Source organism: Oncorhynchus gorbuscha, linkage group LG22 (genome assembly GCF_021184085.1).
Source record: "Oncorhynchus gorbuscha isolate QuinsamMale2020 ecotype Even-year linkage group LG22, OgorEven_v1.0, whole genome shotgun sequence".
Classification (NCBI taxonomy): Eukaryota; Metazoa; Chordata; class Actinopteri; order Salmoniformes; family Salmonidae; genus Oncorhynchus; species Oncorhynchus gorbuscha.
The window spans coordinates 22,151,147-22,178,851 of NC_060194.1; the positions used below are offsets into that span (position 1 = coordinate 22,151,147).

The 27,705-nt window shown below is 43.8% G+C and overlaps 1 protein-coding gene across 1 annotated transcript in view; it reads right to left on the reverse strand.

The window, feature by feature from the left end:
- LOC124009140 (XK-related protein 4-like) overlaps positions 1-27,705 on the reverse strand; it is a 72,640-nt gene that overhangs the window by 11,223 nt on the left and 33,712 nt on the right. Inside the window, exon 2 of the mRNA XM_046320650.1 lies at positions 8,545-8,744. Within this exon, the coding sequence (XP_046176606.1) occupies positions 8,545-8,744 (200 nt within the window). The remainder of the gene's footprint in view (positions 1-8,544; positions 8,745-27,705) is intronic.

Genomic DNA, 27,705 nt, shown 5'->3' on the forward strand with positions numbered 1-27,705 from the left:
GAAATGGATATTGTGGAAATAAAACGTTGATGAGTGTCTGCTTCCTGGTATACTGTACAGTTGAGATTTTTCAGTGCGAGTGGTTTTCTCCTCATAGACTCATGCCTTTGGCATTGTCACTGTGTTGCAGACAGTTTCTTTCACTGATTTGTCACTGCTTTTATAAGAAGGCAACATATGGTATTCTCACTGCAAGCAACAGAGCTGGATAACTAACTCTCTGGATAACTCTCTCAGTGATACTTTAAGTCAGTGAGTGAGTGGGTGAGTGAGAGGTGAATGTCTGTGGCCATGGCCGCATGATCAAAATAACACTTTTCTTAACTTCGGGGATTTAAAAAAAAAACTGCCAGGATTGGCCTTCTAAAATAAATCCAGAACAAGGGGAGAGAGTCAGACATACTGTTGTGGTAAGGAAGAAGACATTACCTCAATGAAGTTATCTAGCAGAGAGAAGAATGAAGACAAGTGATTTGAAGAGCACACAGAGAGGGCCTGGGACAGGTCTGAAGCAGCCGTATCAAACCATTAACACAAGATTATTTGGAAAAGGAGAAAGCAAGCTCTTCCCAACCATGGTGGGTTTTAAAATACATTGCCCAGTTCATCAGATTATAGGATGTATTGTTTTACCTAAATAGTTCAGACAAATGAATGGTGTGTGATATGCCACGGGGTTAGATGGTTTCTTAAATCAACACAGAAGGTATGACATGACTTGCATTTCATAAAGCTCTCCATATTAGCTCCCTGTGATAGCGCAGTGTGTTGATGCAAACAATCTCTAATTTCTCTTGTTCTTTTCCAATACGAGAGTCACCAAGTCAAATGTGACTGCATATTCAAGCAATAGGTAACCAACAGTGATGTACCCTTGACTTATGACCGAGAGGGATTGCTGAATACCACTTATTTTTCACCTGGGATAGATATAATTCAGGAAAAGTGCTGCAAGAAATACAGTCAAGCTGAAGAATCGCTCACTTACAGGTGCTGGTTAGATAGGCCTCCTGGAGAATAATCCTTTTCCCAGGAAGGAAGTGTGTCACTCTGACAGAGTGTAAGAGAGGAAAAAGGCTGATGACTGATGGGGTCTGGCTCACTGCTAGTGTGGGCTAAAACCACAGTAGCTATGGCAACTTCACTTAGAGAGAGAGAGAGAGAGAGAGAGAGAGAGAGAGAGAGAGAGAGAGAGAGAGAGAGAGAGAGAGAGAGAGAGAGAGAGAGAGAGAGAGAGTGGTAGGGAAATATAATTAGAATGAATGAGAGCGTGAGTGAGAATATGAGAGAGAGCAAGAGGGAGAGGTGGAGAGGAAGAGATAGAGGTGGAGAGGAAGAGAGAGAGGTGGAGAGGAAGAAATAGAGAAGGAGAGGAAGAGAGAGAGGTGGAGAGGAAGAGAGAGAGGTGGAGAGGAAGAGAGAGAGGTGGAGAGGAAGAGATAGAGGTGGAGAGGAAGAGAGAGAGAGAGGCGGAGAGGAAGAGATAGAGGTGGAGAGGAAGAGAGAGAGAGAGGCGGAGAGGAAGAGATAGAGGTGGAGAGGAAGAGAGAGAGGTGGAGAGGAAGAGAGAGAGGTGGAGAGGAAGAGATAGAGGTGGAGAGGAAGAGAGAGAGATGGAGAGGAAGAGAGAGAGGTGGAGAGGAAGAGATAGAGGTGGAGAGGAAGAGATAGAGGTGGAGAGGAAGAGATAGAGAGGTGGAGAGGAAGATAGAGAGGTGGAGAGGAAGAGAGAGAGGTGGAGAGGAAGATAGAGAGGTGGAGAGGAAGAGATAGAGATGGAGAGGAAGAGAGAGAGGTGGAGAGGAAGAGAGAGAGGTGGAGAGGAAGAGAGAGAGGTGGAGAGGAAGATAGAGAGGTGGAGAGGAAGATAGAGAGGTGGAGAGGAAAAGAGAGAGGTGGAGAGGAAGAGAGAGAGGTGGAGAGGAAGATAGAGAGGTGGAGAGGAAGGGAGAGAGGTGGAGAGGAAGAGATAGAGGTGGAGAGGAAGGGAGAGAGGTGGAGAGGAAGAGAGAGAGGTGGAGAGGAAGATAGAGAGGTGGAGAGGAAGAGATAGAGAGGTGGAGAGGAAGAGATAGAGGTGGAGAGGAAGAGAGAGAGGTGGAGAGGAAGAGAGAGAGGTGGAGAGGAAGAGATAGAGGTGGAGAGGAAGAGATAGAGGTGGAGAGGAAGAGAGAGGTAGGAGGTGGAGAGGTGGAAGGAAGAGAGAGAGGTGGAGAGGAGAGAGAAGGTGGAGAGGAAGAGAGGTGGAGAGGAAGAGAGAGAGGTGGAGAGGAAGAGAGAGAGGTGGAGAGGAAGAGAGAGAGGTGGAGAGGAAGAGAGAGAGATGGAGAGGAAGAGAGAGGTGGAGGTGGAGAGGAAGATAGAGAGGTGGAGAGGAAGAGAAGAGAGAGGTGGAGAGGAAGATAGAGAGGTGGAGAGGAAGAGAGAGAGGTGGAGAGGAAGAGAGAGAGGTGGAGAGGAAGAGATGGAGAGGAAGAGAGAGGTGGAGAGGAAGATAGAGAGGTGGAGAGGAAGATAGAGGTGGAGAGGAAGATAGAGAGGTGGAGAGGAAGATAGAGAGGTGGAGAGGAAGATAGAGAGGTGGAGAGGAAGAGATAGAGAGGTGGAGAGGAAGATAGAGAGGTGGAGAGGGAAGAGAGGTGGAAGGAGAGAGAGGTGGAGAGGAAGATAGAGGAGAGGAAGAGATAGAGGTGGAGAGGAAGAGATAGAGGTGGAGAGGAAGAGATAGAGGTGGAGAGGAAGAGATAGAGGTGGAGAGGAAGAGATAGAGGTGGAGAGGAAGAGATAGAGGTGGAGAGGAAGAGAGAGAGGTGGAGAGGAAGAGAGAGAGGTGGAGAGGAAGAGAGAGAGGTGGAGAGGAAGAGAGAGAGGTGGAGAGGAAGAGAGAGAGGTGGAGAGGAAGAGAGAGAGGTGGAGAGAGAGAGGTGGAGAGGAGAGAGGTGGAGAGGAATAGATAGAGGTGGAGAGGAAGAGATAGAGGTGGAGAGGAAGAGAGAGAGGTGGAGAGGAAGAGAGAGAGGTGGAGAGGAAGAGAGAGAGGTGGAGAGGAAGAGAGAGATGTGGAGAGGAAGAGAGAGATGTGGAGAGGAAGAGAGAGAGGTGGAGAGGAAGAGAGAGAGGTGGAGAGGAAGAGAGAGAGGTGGAGAGGAAGAGAGAGAGGTGGAGAGGAAGAGATAGAGGTGGAGATGAAGAGAGAGAGGTGGAGAGGAAGATAGAGAGGTGGAGAGGAGAGAGAGGTGGAGAGGAGAGAGGTGGAGAGGAAGAGAGAGAGGTGGAGAGGAAGAGAGAGAGGTGGAGAGAAATAGATAGAGGTGGAGAGGAAGAGATAGAGGTGGAGAGGAAGAGAGAGAGGTGGAGAGGAAGAGAGAGAGGTGGAGAGGAAGAGAGAGAGGTGGAGAGGAAGAGAGAGAGGTGGAGAGGAAGAGAGAGAGATGGAGAGGAAGAGAGAGAGGTGGAGAGGAAGAGAGAGAGGTGGAGAGGAAGAGAGAGAGGTGGAGAGGAAGATAGAGAGGTGGAGAGGAAGAGAGAGAGAGGTGGAGAGGAAGAGAGAGAGGTGGAGAGGAAGAGAGAGAGGTGGAGAGGAAGAGAGAGAGGTGGAGAGGAAGAGAGAGAGGTGGAGAGGAAGAGAGAGAGGTGGAGAGGAAGAGAGAGAGGTGGAGAGGAAGAGATAGAGAGGGAGAGGAAGAGATAGAGGTGGAGAGGAAGAGAGAGAGGTGGAGAGGAAGAGAGAGAGGTGGAGAGGAAGAGATAGAGGTGGAGAGGAAGAGATAGAGGTGGAGAGGAAGAGATAGAGGTGGAGAGGAAGAGAGAGAGGTGGAGAGGAAGAGATAGAGGTGGAGAGGAAGAGATAGAGGTGGAGAGGAAGAGATAGAGGTGGAGAGGAAGAGAGAGAGGTGAAGAGGAAGAGAGAGAGGTGGAGAGGAAGAGAGAGAGGTGGAGAGGAAGAGATAGAGGTGGAGAGGAAGAGAGAGAGGTGGAGAGGAAGAGATAGAGGTGGAGAGGAAGAGAGAGAGGTGGAGAGGAAGAGAGAGAGGTGGAGAGGAAGAGAGAGAGGTGAAGAGGAAGAGATAGAGGTGGAGAGGAAGAGATAGAGGTGGAGAGGAAGAGAGAGAGGTGGAGAGGAAGAGAGAGAGGTGGAGAGGAAGAGAGAGAGGTGGAGAGGAAGAGATAGAGGTGGAGAGGAAGAGATAGAGGTGGAGAGGAAGAGAGAGAGGTGGAGAGGAAGAGAGAGAGGTGGAGAGGAAGAGATAGAGGTGGAGAGGAAGAGATAGAGGTGGAGAGGAAGAGAGAGAGGTGGAGAGGAAGAGATAGAGGTGGAGAGGAAGAGAGAGAGGTGGAGAGGAAGAGATAGAGGTGGAGAGGAAGAGATAGAGGTGGAGAGGAAGAGAGAGAGGTGGAGAGGAAGAGATAGAGGTGGAGAGGAAGAGATAGAGGTGGAGAGGAAGAGATAGAGGTGGAGAGGAAGAGATAGAGGTGGAGAGGAAGAGATAGAGGTGGAGAGGAAGAGATAGAGGTGGAGAGGAAGAGATAGAGGTGGAGAGGAAGAGAGAGAGGTGGAGAGGAAGAGATAGAGGTGGAGAGGAAGAGAGAGAGGTGAAGAGGAAGAGAGAGAGGTGGAGAGGAAGAGAGAGAGGTGAAGAGGAAGAGAGAGAGGTGGAGAGGAAGAGAGAGAGGTGAAGAGGAAGAGAGAGAGGTGGAGAGGAAGAGATAGAGGTGGAGAGGAAGAGATAGAGGTGGAGAGGCGTTATGGACGGCACTAGTGTCAAACGCACATTATTTTGCAATATTGTCATGTAAAAATTGCACACTGGCATTTTCCAGCCCTAACGCCAGGTTCCTCAATATACCTGTCTTACTTGAGCTAGCTTGCGCTCAGATGGGCAGGGTGGAAATATTTGAGGTGTGTCCTTGAAAACGTGATCCAAAGTGCTAATTTCAGGCAGCGCTGACAGGGATATTTAAGACCAACCTAATGCTGGTTTTAGCAGTAACACAATTGGTTATGGCATCAATTTTGACAGCGGAAACGCATCCTATCCAGCCGTGACGTACCCTGCACATGGAACAAGATCAGTGGTGTAAAGTACTTAAGTAAAAATACTTTCAAATTCTACATAAGTTGTTTTTTTCGGGTATCTATACTTTACTATTGATATTTTTGACAAATTTTACTTTTACTTCACCACATTCCTACAGAAAATAATGTACTTTTTATTCCATACATTTTCCCTGACACACAAAAGTACTCGTTGCATTTTGAATGCATAGCAGGACAGGAAATTGGTGCAATTCACACACTTATCAAGAGAACATCCCTGGTTATCTCTGTCTCTGATCTGGTGGACTCACTAAACACAAATGCTTTGTTTGCAAATTATGTCTGAGTGTTAGGTTTCCCATGACTATCCGTAAATACATTTTTTAAAACACAAATTGTGGCATCTGGTTTGCTTAATATGAGGAATCTGAAATGATTCATACTTTTACTTTTGATACTTAAGAATATTTTAGCAATTACATTTACATTTGTCTATTTAATAAGTATATTTAAAACCAAATACTTGTAGACTTTTACTGAAGTAGTATTTTACTGGGTGACTTTTACTTGAGTCATTTTCTATTAAGGTATCTTTACTTCTACTCAAGTATGACAATTGGGTACTTTTTCCACCACTGAACAAGAGTGACCTCATGTGCTTTTGGTGCCTGTATACTTCCTTTTTAGAAACATTTAAAAAACAAAGCTTTTTTTTGTCTGCCCATCGCAATTTTGAAGTCGTCGAGACTGTCGATAACAGGTTTGGCTCCTGAGACTACTTGGAAATAAATCTTAAATCACCAAAGCAAATCACCGGCATTCTCTTTTTATCTAAGCATTGTAGTCAGGCCCACATTATTTTAACCATGCAGGTCCCGTTTTGGATGTGTGTGAAACCCTCCATAGTCTGCGTTGTTTTAATATTACATGCCGACATGGAGAAATGATGGTGCCTGTAAGTGTGACATAGCCTATTAAAACAAGTTGTTGTTTTGTTTAGAATTTGATTAGAATTATTCACCTCTTTTTACGCCTTATCAATAATTAATTTAATCTTGCTTATTGACAATGTTTGGTATGTCCACGCTCAGCCATAATGTAATTTACGGTAGGCCTAGCCCCTATAACCAATTCTTCCTTTGGTCGCCTCTCCTTCCAATTCTCTGCTGCCAATGACTGGAACGAACTACAAAAATCTCTGAAACTGGAAACACTTATCTCCCTCACTAGCTTTACGCACCAGCTGTCAGAGCAGCTCACAGATTACTGCACCTGTAACATAGCCCATCTATAATTTAGCCCAAACAACTACCTCTTTCCCTACTGTATTTATTTATTTTTCTCCTTTGCACCCCATTATTTCTATCTCTCATTTGCATATTCTTCCACTGCAAATCAACCATTCCAGTGTTTTACTTGCTATATTGTATTTACTTTGCCACCATGGCCTTTTTTTTGCCTTTGCCTCCCTTATCTCACCTCACTTGCTCACATTGTATATAGACATATTTTTATATTGTATTATTAACTGTAAGTTTGTTTTACTCCATGTGTAACTGTGTTGTTGTATGTGTCGAACTGCTTTGCTTTATCTTGGCCAGGTCGCAATTGTAAATGAGAACTTGTTCTCAACTTGCCAACCTGGTTAAATAAAGGTGAAATAAATAAAATATCAGTGTGAATGCTATTGAAGCCATGCAATTATTTAGAACAATGTGGACTGAAAATTGGTTCAAGTTAACATATTTAGCAAAGATAGATCTACATTTTGTTATTTCATTTGTGTAAGTAATTTAACAAACTAACATTGGAATTGAAGTTGATCCCAAGACAATACATAAAAGACCGTAATTACACGTTCTGATTGGCCGATGTTGAACAACCATATTTTCATGTATTTTTATAGAAAATTGTTAATGAGCTAAACTGAATGGGGGACTAAAACGGTTAGGTCAAGCCAAGGTTAGCGATGCCATGGGTTTTAGGTGCTCTATAAATCCGCCATAATGTCCTCAAGTCTTGGTGAGCCGAGGATGGGATTTTCAGAGCAATTAACTTTCCCCATCAATCCATCCACATTTCTCTGTCCCATTGTACTATAGCAGCCTGTGAATATCAAATGGAAGAAGAGGAAACTATAAATACACTCTCTCTTCTTCTCCCAAGGCTCCTAGACTCAGAGTAGCTACAGTGATTAACATCCTGCATTATGTGCATTTTCCACTTGTAAATCTTATGCAACTCCCACCGTATGAATAGAATTGTTTTGAAATGATGGCTGGAGAGAGACTGACAAGAGGAAATACAACCGTGTGACTACATCCACAGACTCGTCAGCATCCTCTCCATTGTTTTCTCTCCCTCTCAAGCGCATCACACATTTTTCGAAACCCTCCTCACCGCTAACGTCAGAGGAGGTCCAATCTTCTTTAGCACAGCAGAAAGAGCATAAGTGCCTCTAAAGTGCAGCAAATACTCTGCTTTCCGCGGCTCAGCACAGCAGAGGAGAAGGTAGAGCAAAGCAAGGCTATGGAGTTGTGGGGACGATGGACAAGGGGAAGACTTGTGATAGTGTTCAAGCCCACAGCAGACCTGGAAGCTTTCCACTGGCCTAAATGTGGCCAGCCTTCTTCCCCCCTGCGTGCGTTTGCTTCTGTCTGTCTGTCTGTCTGTCTGTCTGTCTGTCTGTCTGTCTGTCTGTCTGTCTGTCTGTCTGTCTGTCTGTCTGTCTGTCTGTCTGTCTGTCTGTCTGTCTGTCTGTCTGTCTGTCTGTCTGTCTGTCTGTCTGTCTGTCTGTCTGTCTGTCTGTCTGTCTGTCTGTCTGTCTGTCTGTCTGTCTGTCTGTCTGTCTGTCTGTCTGTCTGTCTGTCTGTCTGTCTGTCTGTCTGTCTGTCTGTCTGTCTGTCTGTCTGTCTGTCTGTCTGTCTGTCTGTCTGTCTGTCTGTCTGTCTGTCTGTCTGTCTGTCTGTCTGTCTGTCTGTGTGTGTGTGTGTGTGTGTGTGTGTGTGTGTGTGTGTGTGTGTGTGTGTGTGTGTGTGTGTGTGTGTGTGTGTGTGTGTGTGTGTGTGTGTGTGAGGCATGCAAGGTGTGTGTGTGTCAGCCCAGCCAATGTAATTAAACATGATTCATTGCCCCGGAGAGAGGACCACACTCTTTCTGTACTTAACATTACATTAGGCCTGCATTTCTAAGAGCAGACTTTACATTGATGTGCTTCTGTTCACACTAACAAAGAAGTATTCCACACAGGCCCGGGCCACAATAGAACACTTGGGTGGTGGTGTTCTTTTAAACAGCGGTATCCCAACTTGGGAAACCCTAACAGTGCAATGTGACTGATTTACAACAGACAGAGGCAATGAATGAGAATAGTGGGGGATGGAGAGAGTATGTGGAAGTGTGGTTTCACAAAGTACATTGGATGGCCTGTGTATTTACAGTATGTGTACAGTGGCAGATAGATGAGGTGGGAGAGTGTTAATACAGGGTGTGGTTCCAGCCAGTACCTTGGACGGCCTGCAGTTTGTGGGTCTGGATGATGATGCAGAGCTGCAGGACCAGCTGAGGAGCGCTCTCCAGGAAGGTGGCCAGGAGGTGCAGCATGCTGACGTCAGCAAACTCATACACCATCCTCCAGTAGAACCTCCAGCGGTCATGGTCCCCACTGCGCCGGCTCCGGATGCCCAGGTAGATGGCGTGGAAATACCTGGAACAAAAGGAAACAATACATCCACAAGTCAAATTACAGGACACCTAGTGACCTTGTCAAAAAGCTTGGATCCCTTGGCGTCGCAGCTAATGCGCTAACGCTCGACTCCACAGTCGACTCCCTTTGGTTGTGCATGTGCATAGAGTCATATTATATGTGTGTTTATATGTCCCACTCAAATGTTTTTCATTCATTTCCATATAATCCTATCTAGAATGCATTTCACCAAGTCGAACTTCTAAAATTGTGTCCTACAGCTCCTATCCAACAAACTGCGTTCAGTAGTAAGAGGGTTTCTGATGTCGTGTTGTGTTATCCTGTGTGTTAGCTATGCCTAAGGATGCACATGAATTTGATGTGAATTATTTAGTGCTGTTGCAGTTGATTCTGTGAATACAGACATAGTGTGGCTAGAAACAATAAACACAGAGAAAGTGATGTCATTGTTACATCACTTCAGCTTGGTATTGTAGCTAGAATAATGATTATGATACATTTAAGTCCCAGGGGGATGTGGTACTGTGTATGGCAAATATACTACGGCTAAAGGCTGTTCTTCGGCACAAAGCAATGCAGAGTGACTGGACAGTCCTTAGCCGTGGTATACTGGCAATATATCACAAACCCCCCAGGTGCCGTATTATTATAAACTGGCTACCAACGTAATTAGAGCAGTTAAAATACATGTTTTGTCATACGCGTGGTATCAGCCAATCGGCATTCAGGGCTCGAACCTCCCATTTTACAAGTACATTTAACCTGTCATTGCAAATTATTAAACAATTAAAGACCAATTGTTTTCTAAAAGTGGACTTAATTGTTACACAGTGAAAATGTCTCAAGTGGCACTTAAGATTAGTTAACCTCAGCATTGGCAGAAACAGCTATCTGCTTGCTTGTTCTAGGCTGTTCCAAATGGCACCCTATTCCATTTATAGTCCACTACTACCCATAGGGCTCTGGTCAAAAGTAGTGAACTATAGGGAATATGGTGACATTTGAGACTCAGAAGCTTCAAGTGGATGTAACATCACTTTTAAGCTGCTAGCTATTCCCAGCTAATTAACTACATCTATATTTACAATGCTAATCTAGCAATTTAAACATAAAGGCTTGAAAGAGCTTATTTCTCAAACATACACTTTTACTGTCAGAGAGAGACATGCGCAGAATTAAGATGAGGCTAGCTATTGACTACAGCTCCACCAATCTATGAAATCCTCACACACACAAAAATAATATGCTCCACTGACAGTCTGGGAAACCGTCCAAACATAACCATCCAGAATCTACCTGCTCACCACAGGGCTATTTGAGTACAGCACTGTACACTGCTTCTACTACTCCATTACCTGGGAACCTGGGAACATATTCAGGGGAGGCCGACATGGTGACCAATTAGTGTTTGTGTTTTGGTGCCCCTATAATTTTCGTAGCTCTCTACATTAAGAGCACTGATATTAAACTCATTTTGTCACAAATAACCACATACAAGTGCCACATCTGTAAAGTTCATGTGGAAATGACGGAACTGCAGTTGGATGTATTCGCCAAACTGCTGCTTTCAAACTTAGTGTAGGTGTAAGCTTTGACCGATAATACTTTCTGTCAGTGCCTCATTAAATGTGGATTATATGCAACACCATTTTGAAAGGACTGAGGTTGAACATGTAGATTTTGTTTATACATTTGTACTTATCACAACATCTCATCTGTGATTGTACCACATTTATCACATTTATATTTCCCTAGCAGAAATACGACCACATCTGAACAGTCAGTGTTGCACATTTAAGTCATATGAATTAAAGGTTTCTTAAGATGAGTTAAACTTTCTATGACTCTGTGTAGGCCTTCAAGTCTCCAGGGTTAGCTAGTGATTATTAGGGTAACTGCACTTCAGAAGTTTCTAAGAATCACATTTCTGCTTTAAAACAGAACACAGTAGACAGGGTCCTTATGAAATTCTGACTTGGGTTACGGTCATTGCTAAAGGTCTAATGACTGAATATGGCCCTAATGAAACGCAGCCAGACTGTTAATTGATACACCGACTGATCCAACTCCTGTTTTTCCAGGACGCAGCTACTGGAGGAGCCCTGAATTTGTCTCCAACAGAGGCCCTGCCTACTGGCACCTGAGTTGTATTAATTTGGTCCCAAACGAAGAAAGAAAAGGACTGGAACAGGGAGCAACTTCCTAAACTTGTACAATAAGAAGCACTTGTTTTCTGTTTTCAATTGATGAACGCTTTTTAAAAAATTGCTAGCTGTGCCCTAATGTATCCCAGCACCAGTCCTGCCCCGCGGTGCCAGATGCCCTATTCCCATAGAGTGTCTGGGGTCCTCACGCAGACACATTATCCTCTTGACCCACCTAGGCACACAGCCAAAATACTCACGCTCACAGGCAACAGAGGTAAACCAATAGGATCCACCCCTTTTTCTCAATTTTTGCCTGAAATTACATACTCACATCTAACTGCTTGTAGCTCAGGCCCTGAAGCAAGGATATGCATATTCTTGGTACCATTTAAAAGGAAACACTTTGAAGTTTGCGGAAATGTGAAACGAATGTAGAAGAATATAACACAATAGAACTGGCAAAAGATAATACAAAGAAAAAACCTACCGTTCTTTTGTATTTTTTTGCACCGTCATCTTTGAAATGCAAGAGAAAGACCATAATGAATTATTCCAGCCCAGGTGCAATATACATTTTGGCCACTATATGGCAGCAGTGTATGTGCAAACTTTTAGTCTGATCCAATGAACCATTGTATTTCTGTTCAAAATTTTGTATCAAGACTGCCCAAATGCTTAATTTGTTTATTAATAACTTTTTATGTTCAAAATTGTGCTCCCTTCTCAAACAATAGCATAGTATTCTTTTACCATAATTTTACTAGGCAAGTCAGTTAAGAACAAATTCTTATTTTCAATGACGGCCTAGGAACAGTTGGTTAACTGCCTGTTCAATGGCAGAACAACAGATTTCTACCTTGTCTGCTCAGGGATTCGAACTTGCAACCTTTCGGTTGCTAGTCCAACACTCTAACCACTGGGCTACCCTGCCGCCCCGTAATAGCTACTGTAAATTGGAGAATGCAGTTAGATTAACAATAATTTAACCTTTCTGCCAATATCAGATATGTCTATGTCCTGTAAAATGTTCTTGTTACTCACAACCTCATGCTGATCGCATTAGCCTACGTTAGCTCAACCGTCCCCTGTATTATGACATGAATGCACTTCAAACCCAAATGCTTAGTCTCAGTCCTCAGCTACCATAAATCTTTGTTTTTAACGGTTGTAGTACTAAGTCAAAATATTTCCAAGTATGGTTTTTGGCACTAATGATTTTATTTTGATGTTTGTACAATCAAATCAAATGTTATTTGTCACATGCTTCATAAACAACAGGTGTAGACACAGTGAAATTCTTACTTACAGGCACTTCCCAACAATGCAGAGAGAAAGAAAATAGAGAAATACTACAAAAGTAATAACACATAATAATACAAGTAATAATAAATACACAATCTGTCACGCCCTGACCAGAGAGAGCCTTTGTTTCTCTATGGTGTAGTAGGTCAGGGCGTGACTAGGGGTTATTCTAGTTTATATTTTCTATGTTGGTGTTTTGTATGATTCCCAATTAAAGGCACCTGGTAATCGTTGTCTCTAATTGGGGATCATATTTAAGTAGATATTTTTCCCACCTGTGTTTCTGGGATACTATTTTGTTTTTGTGCACTACGTAGTCACGTTCCATTGTTCGTTTATTTGATTCATTGTTTTTTGGCTTATGTTTCACTGGAATAAATATCTGGAACTCAATATCCGCTGCGCCTTGGTACCGTTCTTACGACAACCGTGACACAATCAGTAATGGTAAATTGGCTATATCCCACTTCTGTATTACCCATGGTAATGGTACTTCCTGCTTGAGGTTTGCTTGTAAGCAGGAATCAGGAGGATAGAGTTATGGTCAGATTTGACATATGGAGGGCGAGGGAGAGCTTTGTATGCATTTCTGTGTGACGTAAAGTTGATCTAGAGTTGTTTCGCCTCTAGGTGCTGAAGTGACATGCTGGGTGAAATGAGATAAGACATTAAAATCACTGAACACTAGGAGCATTGCATCTCGATGAACATTTTATAGTTTGCTTATGGCTCTATACAGATCGTTGAGTGTGGTCTTAGTGCCAGCATCGGTCTGTGGAAAATAGACAGCTACAAGAAATATAGATTAAATCTCTCTCTGTAAATAGTGTGGTCTACAGCTTATCATGAGGTATTCTTTGTATTTGTTAAAAATATATATCTACATTACCAGTCAAAAGTTTGGACACACTTACTCATTCAAGGGTTTTTTCTATATTGTAGAATAATAGTGAAGACATAAACTATGAAATAATACATATGAAATCATGTAGTAACCAAAAGTGTTAAACGAATCAACATTTATTTTATATTCTAGAATCTTCAAAGTAGCCACACTTTGCCTTGATGACAGCGTTGCACACTCTTGGCATTCTCTCAACCAGCTTCACCTGGAATGCCTTTCCAACAGTCTTGAAGGAGTTCACACATACAGTGGGGCAAAAAAGTATTTAGTCAGCCACCAATTGTGCAAGTTCTCCCACTTAAAAAGATGAGAGAGGCCTGTAATTTTCATCATAGGTACACTTAAACTATGACAGACAAAATGAGAAAAAAAATCCAGAAAATCACATTTGTAGGATTTTTTATGAATTTATTAGCATATTATGGTGGAAAAGAAGTATTTGGTCAATAACAAAAGTTTATCTCGATACTTTGTTATATACCCTTTGTTGGCAATGACAGAGGTCAAACGTTTGCTGTAAGTCTTCAAGGTTTTCACACACTGTTGCTAGTATTTTGGCCCATTCCTCCATGCAGATCTCCTCTAGAGCAGTGATGTTTTGGGGCTGTTGCTGGGCAACACAGACCTTCAACTCCCTACAAAGATTTTCTATGGGGTTGAGATCTGGAGACTGGCTAGCCACTCCAGGACCTTGAAATGCTTCTTACGAAGCCACTCCTTCGTTGCCCGGGCGGTGTGTTTTGGATCATTGTCATGCTGAAAGACCCAGCCACATTTCATCTTCAATGCCCTTGCTGATGGAAGGAGGTTTTCACTCAAAATCTCACGATACATGGCCCCATTCATTCATTCCTTTACACGGATCAGTCTACCTGGTCCCTTAGCAGAAAAACAGACCCAAAGCACGATGTTTCCACCCCCATGCTTCACAGTAGGTATGGTGTTCTTTGGATGCAACTCAGCATTCTTTGTCCTCCAAACATGACGAGTTGAGTTTTTACCAAAAAGTTATATTTTGGTTTCATCTGACCATATGACATTCTCCCAATCTTCTTCTGGATCATCCAAATGCTCTCTAGCTAACTTCAGATGGGCCTGGACATGTACTGGCTTAAGCAGGGGGACACGTCTGGCACTGCAGGATTTGAGTCCCTGGCGGCGTAGTGTGTTACTGATGGTAGACTTTGTTACTTTGGTCCCAGCTCTCTGCAGGTCATTCACCGTGTGGTTCTGGGATTTTTGCTCACCATTCTTGTGATCATTTTGACCCAACAGGGTGAGATCTTGCGTGGAGCCCCAGATCGAGGGAGATTATCAGTGGTCTTGTATGTCTTCCATTTCCTAATAATTGCTCCCACAGTTGATTTCTTCAAACCAAGCTGCTTACTTACCTATTGCAGATTCAGTTTTCCCAGCCTGGTGCAGGTCTACAATTGTATTTCTGGTGTCCTTTGACAGCTCTTTGGTCTTGGCCATAGTGGAGTTTGGAGTGTGACTGTTTGAGGTTGTGGACAGGTGTCTTTTATACTGATAACAAGTTAAAACAGGTGCCATTAATACAGGTAACGAGTGGAGGACAGAGGAGCCTCTTAAAGAAGAAGTTACAGGTCTGTGAGAGCCAGAAATCTTGGTTGTTTGTAGGTGAACAAATACTTATTTTCCACCATAATTTGCAAATAAATTCATTAAAAATCCTATAATGTGATTTTCTGGATTTTTGTCTACTCATTTTGTCTGTCATAGTTGAAGTGTACCTATGATGAAAATTACAGGCCTCTCTCATCTTTTTAAGTGGGAGAACTTGGTGGCTGACTAAATACTTTATTGCTCCACTGTATGCTGAGCACTTGTTGGTTGCTTTTCCTTCACTCTGTGGTCCAAATCATCCAAAACCATCTCAATTGGGTTGAGGTAGGGTCATTGTGGAGGCCAGTTCAACTGATGCAGCACTCCATCACTCTCCTTATTGGTCAAATAGCCCTTACACAGCCTGGAGGTGTGTTGGGTCATTGTCCTGTTGAAAAACAAATTATAGTCCCACTAAGCGTAAACCAGATGGGATGGCGTATAGCTGCAGAATGCTGTGGTAGTTATGTTGGTTAAGTGTGCATTGAATTCTAAATCAATCACTGACAATGTCACCAGCAAAGCACCCCCACACCATCACTCCTCCTCCATGCTTCACGGTGCGAACCACACATGCAAAGATCATCCGTTCACCTACTCTGTATCTCGCAAAAACATGGCAGTTGGAACCAAAAATATCAAATTTGGACTCATGAGACCAAAGGACAGATTTCTACCGGTCTAATATACATTGCTCATGTTTCTTGGCCCAAACAAGTCTCTTCTTATTATTGGTGTCATTTAGTTGTGGTTTCTTTGCAGCAATTTGATCATGAAGGCCTGATTCACACAGTATCCTCTGAACAGTTGATGTTGAGATGTGTCTGTTACTTGAACTCTGGGCAGCATTTATTGAGGCTGCAATTTCTAAGGCTAGTAACTCTAATGAACTTATCCTCTGTAGCAGAGGTAACTCAGGGTCTTGTAGTCCTGTGGCAGTCCTCATGAGAGCCAGTTTCAGCATAGCGCTTGATGGTTTTTGTGATTGCACTTGAAGAAACTTTCAAAGTTCTTGAAATTTTCCGAATTGACTAACCTTCATATCTTAAAGTAAATATGGACTGTTGTTTCACTTTACTTATTTGAGCTGTTCTTGACATAATATGGACTTGGTCTTTTACCAAATAGGGCTATATTCTGTATACCAGCCCTAAATTGTCACAACGCAACTGATTGGCACAAACGCATTAAAGAAGGAAAGAAATTCCACAAATTAACTTTTAACAAGGCACACTTGTTAATTGAAATGCATTCCAGGTGACTACCTCACAAAGCTTGTTGAGAGAATGCCAGAAGTGTGCAAAGCTTTCACCAGGGCAAAGGGTGGCTAATTTTAATATTATTTTTTGTTTACTACATGATTAAATGTGTGTTATTTCATAGTTTTGATGTCTTCACTATTATTCTACAATACAAAAAATAGTACAATTAAAGAAACACCCTTGAATGAGTAGGTGTCCAAGCTTTTGACTGGTGCTTTGGTATTTTTACCCCCTTTTTTTACCCCCTTTTTCTCTCCAACTTTCAATCTTATCTCATTGCTGAATACCCACAAACTTAACCCAGAATCCAGCCACATCAATGTGTTGAAGGAAACACTGTTCAGCTGGCGACCGGTGTCAGCCCGCAGGCTCTCGGTCCGCCACAAGGAGTTGCTAGAGCACCATGAGCCAAGTAAAGCCCCACAGGTCAAACCCTCCCCTAACCCGGATGATGCTGGGCTAATTGTGCACTGTCCTATGGGACTCCCAGCCATGGCTGGTTGTGGCACAGCCTGTGATTGAACGCGGGTCTGTAGTAACACCTCTATCACTACAATGCAGTGCCTTAGACCACTGCACCACTCGGGAGGCCTACCATGAGGTATTCTAACTACAATGATGAAAATGAAAGGATTATGTTTCACAACTGAGCATCACATCATTCCTCACAACTAAACAAGTCTTTTGTAATATCTAAACTCATGACAAATATCTCCACCAAGTGAACCCATGATGAGTTATCTTAAAACCCAGATATATGCATATTAAGTTCTCTTTTGCCTTTCTCAATGTGCTAAGGCGAAACATCTTCTGAATCTGGGGAAATGCATCACTCCTCTTAGTGACATCATGCTAGTTCATTTCCTCCATTGATTTGATCATGAGGAAGGAGGCCTTTTCCCCCGGTCAAGAACTGCGTGCCTCTCCCTTTAGGAAGCAACTCATCCTAGCCCCTGGCCTGTACTACTGTACAGTAAGGACAGTCAAATGATGGCGATGGAATCAGTACTTGCTTTGGGTTCTCTCTGATTGGAGCATCATCAAAATAAATACTGTTGCGTTATAAATAACCTATAATTCAAGTGGTCCAACTATTGCTTTAGGTACAAGCCAAGCATCGAACTTCCTTCGTCCAGTCGGCAAATATTTGATAGAACAACTAAATGGCTTCTTCCACACACGTTCTTATTACAGAGATGTATGGAGAAGAGAACCTCTGTGTCATACAGAATTATTACAACCCTCCATTACTCTTGCATTTATGCCTCTAATTTGCATTAAGTGTGTTCTAGAGAAGTGCCAGGATAAATGTAAATTATTTTGAATCCTGACCTATTTTTAGATGAGTCGAATCTTGCACGTAAATATAGATCATTTTTTGACTGAGCAATTTGCTGAATTGTATCTTTGGGTCAAACGAAGCAGTTTCTGTTATGGTAATGGGTAATTAATTAGACTTAAAGAGAGAGACGATAGGATGAGTGAATTTTTAATAGGAGCCTATGATGTACATTAATTGAAATGATGAGCTGTATATTAGTCCTCTGCTGATACATTAGACTTTAGTGTAACAATGTCTGGCATGGAAGCTCTACAAAATCTACATACATGCATGATTATGATAGAGGTAAAGTATTGTGCAAACTACAAGAATTCTTCCCTCCTGCCCTGTCAATGATCCAATGACCTATTCATGATTTATCAATCAAAACAGGAATACTCTTACTGATGTGTGTGTTAGTCAAGGCCCAGGTCTGCACGTGGGAGTCTCAGTGGAATCTTCCTCCTGACCTTCTCAATGAATGGGCTCCAGGCCCTGAACAGCATAATGATGCACTCCACCCCATCCCCTTAACACTGCCATGAAGACCGAACGAACACTAGCCCTCCTCACTCACTGCTTCTCCGCATTGTCAAAGCTAATCTGGAGATCATCTCAACAGATTACTGCTCACATGTTCTCTCGATGAAAAACAAAGCTAATCTTCCAGGTTGATCCAGGACACTACCATGATGAAATACTGTGCAATACCATAGATGCGAATAGTACTGCAGTACTGAATTAGTGGACATCAGTAGGCCCATTCGTTTGCTATTTCCTTTGAAAACATATCCCGCTCATGGTAACTACCCATTTCATATCGTCCCCAGCACCAAACCCCCCAGTATGTGAAAAGCTGGGTGTGGCTGGATAACTGGATGGGTAACTGGCCTCTGGATGATGTTATTCCTGCAGCGGAGAGCCGGGGCTTTGCATGGTGTGCTGATAAATTGCCATTCTAAATGGGATTAGCCAAATGTTGTTGTGCATCCTTCCCTGAAATGGGATTATTTCTACCACTCAGCCAATGCCAGTCTGAAGAGTGGCTCAAGAGACGTGCATAGAGCAACAATGCCTGTGGATGGGCCCATAGCTTACTGTACAGTGTACACACAACACGCCTGCCTGAGTAGACACCCATAATACAATACACACAAAGCAGGCCTGCGTCTATGTTTGAGGGCTGAGCTAAGAAACACTGACATTGTCTAAATAGCACCAGACTGAGAAACGTGATGATGACAGGCTCCACACAGGGCTGTGTGACTGACTGACTGTGTGAGGCGTGCAGGACAGGGAAGCATCCTCACAGGCAATGCATGCCAACTCACCGAATCAGTGGAGACCGAGCTCTGATAGCTCCACCAGCTCGGACCTTTGACCACCGTATCACAAATCACTATTCCTAAGACTCTCCTAAAAACGCCTGTTTGCTCCTCTTAAGGATCAATCTCTCCAGCTTATTTTAAGACTGGCCAATGAAGAGTATTGTAAAGTATACTCCCACTCACTGCAAAATAGGCAGTTATTTGTTTGATTCATTTCTAGATACTGTATATATGTCTTAGATATGACTCCTTGCTGTGACACAATACAAAACAATCACGTCATTGTCTGTTCAATGTTTCTATCAGTCCTTGAAACAAACTAAACAATGTCACAAAACACATACACAATTCTCAAACATAACAGCACAAATGCTTAATCAAATACTTGTCTAGTCGTTCCAGGTAGACATCGGCTTTTACTAACCGTGGTCGTGCTCATTAGGCACCACAAAGGAGGAAACATTTCTAAACCGAGGAGGAGCTACTTGAACTTGTCTAACAAGAAAGCTCATCTTCATTTTCAAAAGGTTTCCTGCTGTCTCCTGCCTAATGAACACGACCCAAGATTGGTGCATCCTGTTTGTTACTTCTCATGCTGCTGGCCTGGGCTTCTGGCTCTGTTCTAATGAACACGACCCAGGTTAGTTCGTCCTGTTTGTTACTTCTCATGCTGCTGGCCTGGGCTTCTGGCTCTGTTCTAATGAACACGACCCAGGTTAGTTCGTCCTGTTTGTTACTTCTCATGCTGCTGGCCTGGGCTTCTGGCTCTGTTCTAATGAACACGACCCAGGTTAGTTCGTCCTGTTTGTTACTTCTCATGCTGCTGGCCTGGGCTTCTGGCTCTGTTCTAATGAACACGACCCAGGTTAGTTCGTCCTGTTTGTTACTTCTCATGCTGCTGGCCTGGGCTTCTGGCTCTGTTCTAATGAACACGACCCAGGTTAGTTCGTCCTGTTTGTTACTTCTCATGCTGCTGGCCTGGGCTTCTGGCTCTGTTCTAATGAACAGGACCCAGGTTAGTTCGTCCTGTTTGTTACTTCTCATGCTGCTGGCCTGGGCCTCTGGCTCTGTTCTGTTTGTCTCTGTTTCTCTGTGGGTTCTGGGGCCGGTGGCAGTGGCTATTCTGTTCTCTCTCTGTGTGACAGAGCTGTTCTCCCGATGGCTCTATCCTTCATGTCTCACTGGTTCTTGCATCATACTGTAGGGTCCAGCCTCGTCCCCTTCATCACTGTCTAATTTTAATCAACCCCTCCCCAACCATCAGTGGCCCAGTGTTGTTATCACCCACGTTCCCCCGCACATACACACTTCCACTCACAGCTCCAGAAACACACACAGGCACGCACACTTTCTCCCCACCAATATATCTCTCTGCTGCCAAAGCCTTATCTATTCCCCAAGCTCTGGGTGCTGTCAATCACCTCCAAAAGAGCCAGACCAGACTACACTGTCTGTCTGTCTGTCTGTCTGTCTGTCTGTCTGTCTGTCTGTCTGTCTGTCTGTCTGTCTGTCTGTCTGTCTGTCTGTCTGTCTGTCTGTCTGTCTGTCTGTCTGTCTGTCTGTCTGTCTGCCTGCCTGCCTGCCTGCCTGCCTGCCTGCCTGCCTGCCTGCCTGCCTGCCTGCCTGCCTGCCTGCCTGCCTGCCTGCCTGCCTGTCTGTCTGTCTGTCTGCCTGTCTGCCTGCCTGCCTGCCTGCCTGCCTGCCTGCCTGTGAAATCAAGCCCCTCAGACATTTCAACTGGTGATCCCATCTATACAGCACTGTATAGTCAAATATCTAGTTCAGACAGTCTCAAGTATTGAGTGACACTCATCCTTCACAGTTGGAGAGCACTTGACCTGCTAATGGTTGCTGGAGAATGGTAACTGGTCAGTGGAACAAGCCTTTGCTTTTATGGGGGAGACTGAGGTGGTAAGAGCCAGGCTCTGAGGTTGACTGGCAGAGACAGGCTACAAGCCCTGGGAGACAGAAACACCATGGAAGAAAGGAACAGAACAGGCAATGTCCCAAATGGCACCCTATTCACTATATAGTATAGTACTTTTGACCAAAGCCCTATGGGCCCATGTCCAAAGTAGTGCACTATGGAGGTACTATGGTTCCATTTGGGACGCAGACACAGGCTGAGGCTGTAGTGCCGGAACACACCTGATCTTTAAGCACTCCCTCCATTGCTAAGCACCACCATCACCATCAGCTGCATGTATGCAATCCTCTGTAGAGGTCTGTGTTTCTATAGTAAATTATACCGTATAGTGGCACGATTTCATGCATCCACTCAGGACCCTCGGGGTAACGCAGAGACCGCAAACACTCACCGTAATTACCAACATGGGCTTGAGTCGAATGGCTTGCAAGGACTATTTCCCTATCGATCTGAATGCCATTTTGACTGGTAAACACAGCAACCACTTTACCTCTACCGTCGTATTCATGAGGATTTCGATACAGCCAGGAGGAGAAGTGTGGAGGGAATTTCCATCTCTCACAGTAAATCAAAGCTTCACCGCCACACCACTGTTGACCAACTAAGTCTGCTAATTACTGCCTTTTCCTGCTTCTCATTGTCAATCAGAAAACATCAGAGAAAGACACACTACAACGAGACACACTGCACACTACAACCATGCTCGCTGAAGTCAATTAGAAGACCAGGGTGAGATCACAACACAGAAATACTGCACCTCTAATACAAATAAACCTTTAAAGCTAAAAATCCTTAGGTTCTACATCCATTTTTGGTTGATTCTTGAGGAATATAACTTATAGATGCCTAATAAGCTTAGTTCAACTGTCGTACCCCATCAAAACCCAAAATATACATTTGTTTTATTCCGACGTTTGTAAACAACATAAACATAAACTCAATACATGTTTAAAACTATTTGATACAATGGATGGTCAGTCATTGCATCCATAGCTCTGTCTCTGAATTTGAGAGTGGTTACATTTCTCTAGCCCCATTCCTTTGCTTTTTAGTGAAACGGGGACAATGCTTTGTTATCGTTTGAATTAAGGATTATATCTTTAAGGCATGTCTGTCTGTCTCTCTCTGTGTGTGTGTGTGTGTGTGTGTGTGTGTGTGTGTGTGTGTGTGTGTGTGTGTGTGTGTGTGTGTGTGTGTGTGTGTGTGTGTGTGTGTGTGTGTGTGTGTGTGTGTGTGTGTGTGTGTGTGTGTGTGTGTGTGTGTGTGTCCTTCATGGCTCAATCAATGCCACATGGAGCCGGAGCCAGCGTCTCCCCAGCCTGCAGCTCAGCCCAGTCCAGTCCTGCCTCCTTACCATACATGATGAATGCATCCTGTGACGCTGCCAAGAGGAACCCAATCAATTGAACCTTGTTATTCAGCAATTATCAAAAGGAGCACTTTTTCTGCACGATGCCCAATGAAAAAGGTCAATGGGATTCACCGCCATAAATAAAACTCTCGCCGGGATATTATTGTGCACTAAATTCTTGACAGGGCCATATTTCTTGCATTTACCAGTCACAGCAGACACATAGGTTCCAGGATTATAGCCATTGACGGTCTGGAGGTAGAATGTCACAGAGAAAACCTTGAGTGATTGACAGCCACACTTGATGTTAAGGATGTACCTGAAGCATAAACTGGACGGTGGAACCAGATGGTTTGTCACTCCAGTCGTTAAATGCAATCCATTAAAATAACACAGTACGTCACCTTCAATTGTTTTCCTCACCTAATAATGGGTTCACTTGGTGGCACTGTATGCCATCCTGTCATTTAAAATCTCATTCACTTTATCAGTGGATGCATATAAGATAAATAAATCATGCAGTTCTGTGGACTGGACCTCATAGTTCTCAACACTATTCCCACCAGTATTCCAGATCGATAGACTGTAGCGTTTTCATGTTTTGTCCAAATGTGTCTTATCTATAGACAGAAAGACAGCCATCGCAGTATGTGTTCAGGAGGAGGAGGACGAGGACAAGGAGGAGGACAAGAAGGAGGAGGCACTAACCATGAAGCCACAGAGAGCCATGTTGTCAGTCAGAGAGCTGGCTGGGCTGCCTGGGCCTCTGTCAGACTGCTCTGCATGCCAGGACCCACAGATGCTATCACTGCTATGTCACAGCGCATAAACTTCAGTCTACACTGAGCCCTATTCAGAGAGAGTGGCATGTAACTGTTACACTCTCCAGTGAGGCAGATAGAAGCTCAGCCTAGCACAGCCCCTCCTAGCCTGAGAATCAGCCGGCATAAAGGGGCTCTGCTGTCAGTGCTTTGCCTCCTGGACACATTGAGTCCACACACACACACACACACACACACACACACACACACACACACACACACACACACACACACACACACACACACACACACACACACACACACACACACACACACACACACACACACACACACACACACACACACACACACACACAGCTGTACAAGGCATCCTCCTTTCCAGTTAATGTGTCCCTCATTAGGCACATGGAGAGCCTGTCCCCTCAGGTCAGACTGCTCATAGTGCTGAGTGTGGACTATGGGTGCTTCAGCACAATCGTCATACTGTATGGGCCACATTACCAGACAGTACAGATACTGTACTCTTACACCTGCAAATTTCCCTCCAATACCTTCCCCTCTCCCTCCATGTTATCATCCCAATTAAAATCCCTGAAACAAAATGGCTGAGTGTGTGAGGTGCAGCGTGCACATGGCATATGCACCCAGAGCAATGCACACATGAGTAACCTAGAAGATTACATTCAGCCAGTAGTGACATCCAGGCATGTCCAGCAGCCGTAAGCCTCTCTCTCCCATGGTTCCTCTGAGATTCACCCTCGTGGTGCCAAAGATGTTCCCCCTCTCTCTCCTGTGGCCGTTTGGTCTTGTTCATATTTTCTTGGTTATAGAGGAGTGGATTTGAGACCATTTTATCGTCCGTAAAGATTAGGATTAGAAGATCGGTGAAGATAAGCAAAGTTCCAAGTTGAAATTCATGCAGAGATGGAATCTATACTGAGGCTAGCAAATAGAGGTGTATAATGCCTATGGTCCTGTACAGCCATTAAGTATAACATCATATTATAGTAGGTACAATACACAGGGTTACGCATAGACACCCACAGTTTCCAAAGCATTTATGGCAAACAGGCCTCAATGAAAAGCACTTTTTTTTTTGCTGTGCAAGCAATGATTCCTAAGACCAGAGGGCAATTTGTCACTAAAGCAATGTAACAGATGGCCCAAATTTGTAACTGTGATATTGGCTCTATGACCAGTAGCTGGGGTATTGAGATCTTTTGGGGCATCCTGCAGAATCTTAGTTTGAAAACAAAAAGAAAAATCCTTGTTTCTTCCATCTGCTTCCCCTTTGCCACTAACGTAACACTGCTTAAAGTTCATTTGAATAGCTCCCGATGGTACTACATTAAACACTATCGCATAGACTAACTCCTCTGCATCCCATGTGGCTTATGAGTAGCTACTGGACTCAAGAGTTGAAAGTTGATCATCACTGAGAGCATGCGTTTCGTGCAGCAGTACATATATCAAAAAAACCTCTGACCCTTAATTATCCAAATTCATCGCATTAACATTTGTTAACTCAATAATAATAACAATAATTATGCATAGAACACCAGTGTTTGAACTACACATAAAACACATGGATGTGAGGCTTAAATATAAAGACAAACCACATAGGACCTACAGTATAATATCTTCATGCTTGGTATGCTGCATTTAACATTTAGTGATGTATGGCTATGTATGCAGGGGGTTTTGTGTGCGTGTTTATGGATGGTCAACGGAATTTAAAAAACGCTTATTAAACCCAGATGGATGGACCGGATTCCTCTGCAAATCTGCCTTAACACTCTTTGTAATCCCAGATATGAGATATCAGGCCAAATCATTTCCTCAGTGGGGTAATGATAGAGATTAAAGACATGAGAACACCTTTTGGTGCTTGCGCTGCTTTGGCTGGCTGAGGAGGACTTTCATTGAACCAGTACTGTCATAACATAAGATGCAGTGCTGCCCTTTAAACATTAAGTATTGATGTACAATATATCTTGGGAAGGAACACTGGTCTTCATAGACGTCATGCAGGGTGCCGACTATAAGGTGAAATAGCAGTAAACATAATTGGAATATGTATTGTTAAGTATAATTCATCTTAAAAAGGGCTGACGAAATGCAAACCTAGACAAAGAACAAGCTAAAGTACATACTGTACTTGCTGTGTGGCTAATCTACTATATCATCTATCCAGAGACAAAGAAATTCCATTAATTGTTGAAAGATAAAACATTTCTAATACATTGTATTATTTCCCAGACTTCTCCTGTCCTGGGACAACAAAGGTTGACACAAATGCAATACTGTCTGTGTGATTTCAACCAGTGACACACTGGACAATGACACCTTGAAATCAACAATAGAGTGTATTTGCATACATCAGGGTGTGGTGTATGTCCATCCATCAGCTGTGACAGAAGATGTGATCGGGGTAGGGTCACCCACGAGGGCTGATCTCATCTGAACGTCATTGTCAATACATTGTCATTACTGTGGTCATAATATGTGTGTTTGCGTGTGTGCGCTTTCGCCTGTGTGTTGGAGTAGCTCACTCAAGAGGATGGGAGGGAGTGATCCCCCTGGAGGATGCTGGTCCGTCTGACCCATTTGGTCATTTCACTGCCCCTCACCCACCGGCCCTTCCCTTTGAGAAGGGTGCAATTGCGGTCTGTAATTCGGGGTGTTCCTGCATGTTGGCATTCTTGCATCTGCAGGAACCCCTCTTTATACTTCTATTGATACATTTTTAAAGCTATGACAGGCAGGAGGCGGGGACGCTCTAGTACAGTAGATGGTGTTAATGCACAATAACATTGAATGCCAGCCGTCGATAAACCCCACAGAAGAAGGGGCAGGGGCGACAATGATAGCCGCACAATGATAGACAGTGTGCATCGTCCCCGCCTGTCGGGCACTGTTTTCCTGCAGTTCTGTTAAGGACAGCGAGGGCAGGTGTTCGGCAGGCGGGAGCGAAGACACTGTGTGCTAGCTTAGCCAGCTAGTCCGGTACACAGGAGGTGGGGATGACACCGTGTGCTAGCTAGATAACTAGCATGCTAGCTAGTATGTGGTGTCCCTAACTAGCAAGCTAGCTAGTTAGCTAACACACAGTGTCGCCCCAGCCTCCCGCCTGCTGTGCTAGCCGTAGGCGGGTGTGACAGTGTCCTTCTCGCCCACATGTCTGGCACGGTTTTCTCCAGATAACAGCAGGTGGGAGGCGGGGGCAACACAATGTGCTAGCTAACTTGCAAGCTGACACTCGGTGTCGCTAACTAGCAAGCTAGCTAGTTAGCTAGCACACAGTGTCGCCCCAGCCTCTCACCTGCTGTGCTAGCGGTAGGCAGGAGTGACACCAATAGACAGTGTCCTTCCGCCCCTGCCTGTTGGGCAATGTTTTCCCGCAGGTCTGTTAACGATGGTAAGGGCAGGTGTTCAGTAGGTGTAAGAGAAAGACACTCAGATAATCATTATTTCCCTTTTGACCCACATTCAAAAGTGTCACAAGCATGAGGATGTCATGCTCGAGGAGGGATGTGTTCATGCAAATCAAATCAAATGTTATTGGTCACATACAAGTGTTTAGCAGATCTTATTGCGGGTGTAGCAAAATGCTTGTAGACCAATGGGATGATAGAGGGGAAGTGTTCAAAAAGGAACCAATGGGAGAATTCCCACATGCAGAAATGCCCCGAATTGCAGGCTTCAGTTGCACACCATTGATAATATAATAATAATAATAATAATAATCCCTCTTCCACCCTTCCCCTCCCCTCTTCCATCTCCCTTCCCCCCCCCCTGTCTCCCCTCCCCGGCCCTTTCCGGCACACAGGCTGGGCTGAGGCCCTCCTCAGGGGGACATTACAACAGCTGTCTGCAACCATCGATCCCAGACGATAATGTCCCAGTCTGGGCACAGGAGGCCCATCACTGCCTGGTCCCCATGCCCAGTGCTACTCCACAAGGTCCATCCATCACAAAGTGACATTGGACACAGCAGCTTATTCCCATTTGATCATTGAAACTATGGTTTGATTGATACATAATTTACACAACAATGATAAGCATATAACATGCCAACTAGATCCTTCTTATAAGAATATAGATGAAAAACATTATCAGGGTGAAACATTCTGATACTGAGTGACAAATTACTGGATTAAGACTTTTTGTAATTTTCCTAATTGGTCCCTTTCTGTTCATTATGCCTGTTGTTCAAATGCTGAATTTCTGTCTAATTTGTAATTTGACTATCAGTCATGTAATAATAAAGGATACTGGACATTTTTTAGAGACAAAGACAAAGGGAATTAAACCTTTTGGCAAATTGAACATACCGCTTTTAAGATTTTGCTTTAAAAAAGGTCCATTGCAGCCATTTTTATCTAACTTCAAATTATTTCTGGGTAACAATTAGATACGTCCTCCAGCATTAAAAAAAAAACTTTTACTGTTGAAAAGCGATATCCCAAGTATAAATACAGTAAAGTACACACACTTAAGGATCCACAAATATTTTTGCGCAAAATAATGTTTTTTTTCCACACAACTTCAAAGATTAAGGAGTAGGGCATTCAAGGAGTTGGTCTGATGGGAGGTCGTAATGTCATTGTCCTCCCCCTTTCTTGAGGAACAATAGAGGAGCAATAGAGAACAAAAGTGGATAGGCTTGTGCTATGTCATGACTTACCTGGACCACCTATTGAGGTGTACCTTTTGTTAAATAAATCAGGTGATACATGAGGTGAAAGGGAGACTAGTGTCTCACTTAAAGTGCCTTACTCTGATTATTTTTACCATTTTAATTGAAACAAACAAAAATAGCTTCTTAGCAAAGAGAAATTTCTCAAGCAATAATTTTGCTTGAACTGTCTGGAAGTGGTCTGAGTGGGGAGGGGAAAACTGAAAACGATCTGTTATTGGCCGAAAGGTTTGGAACACTCTTATTGGTCTACTAACTAATTTAATGATGTCACCAGGCAGGCCAAAACTCCATCCCACCAAAGCCTGAAAT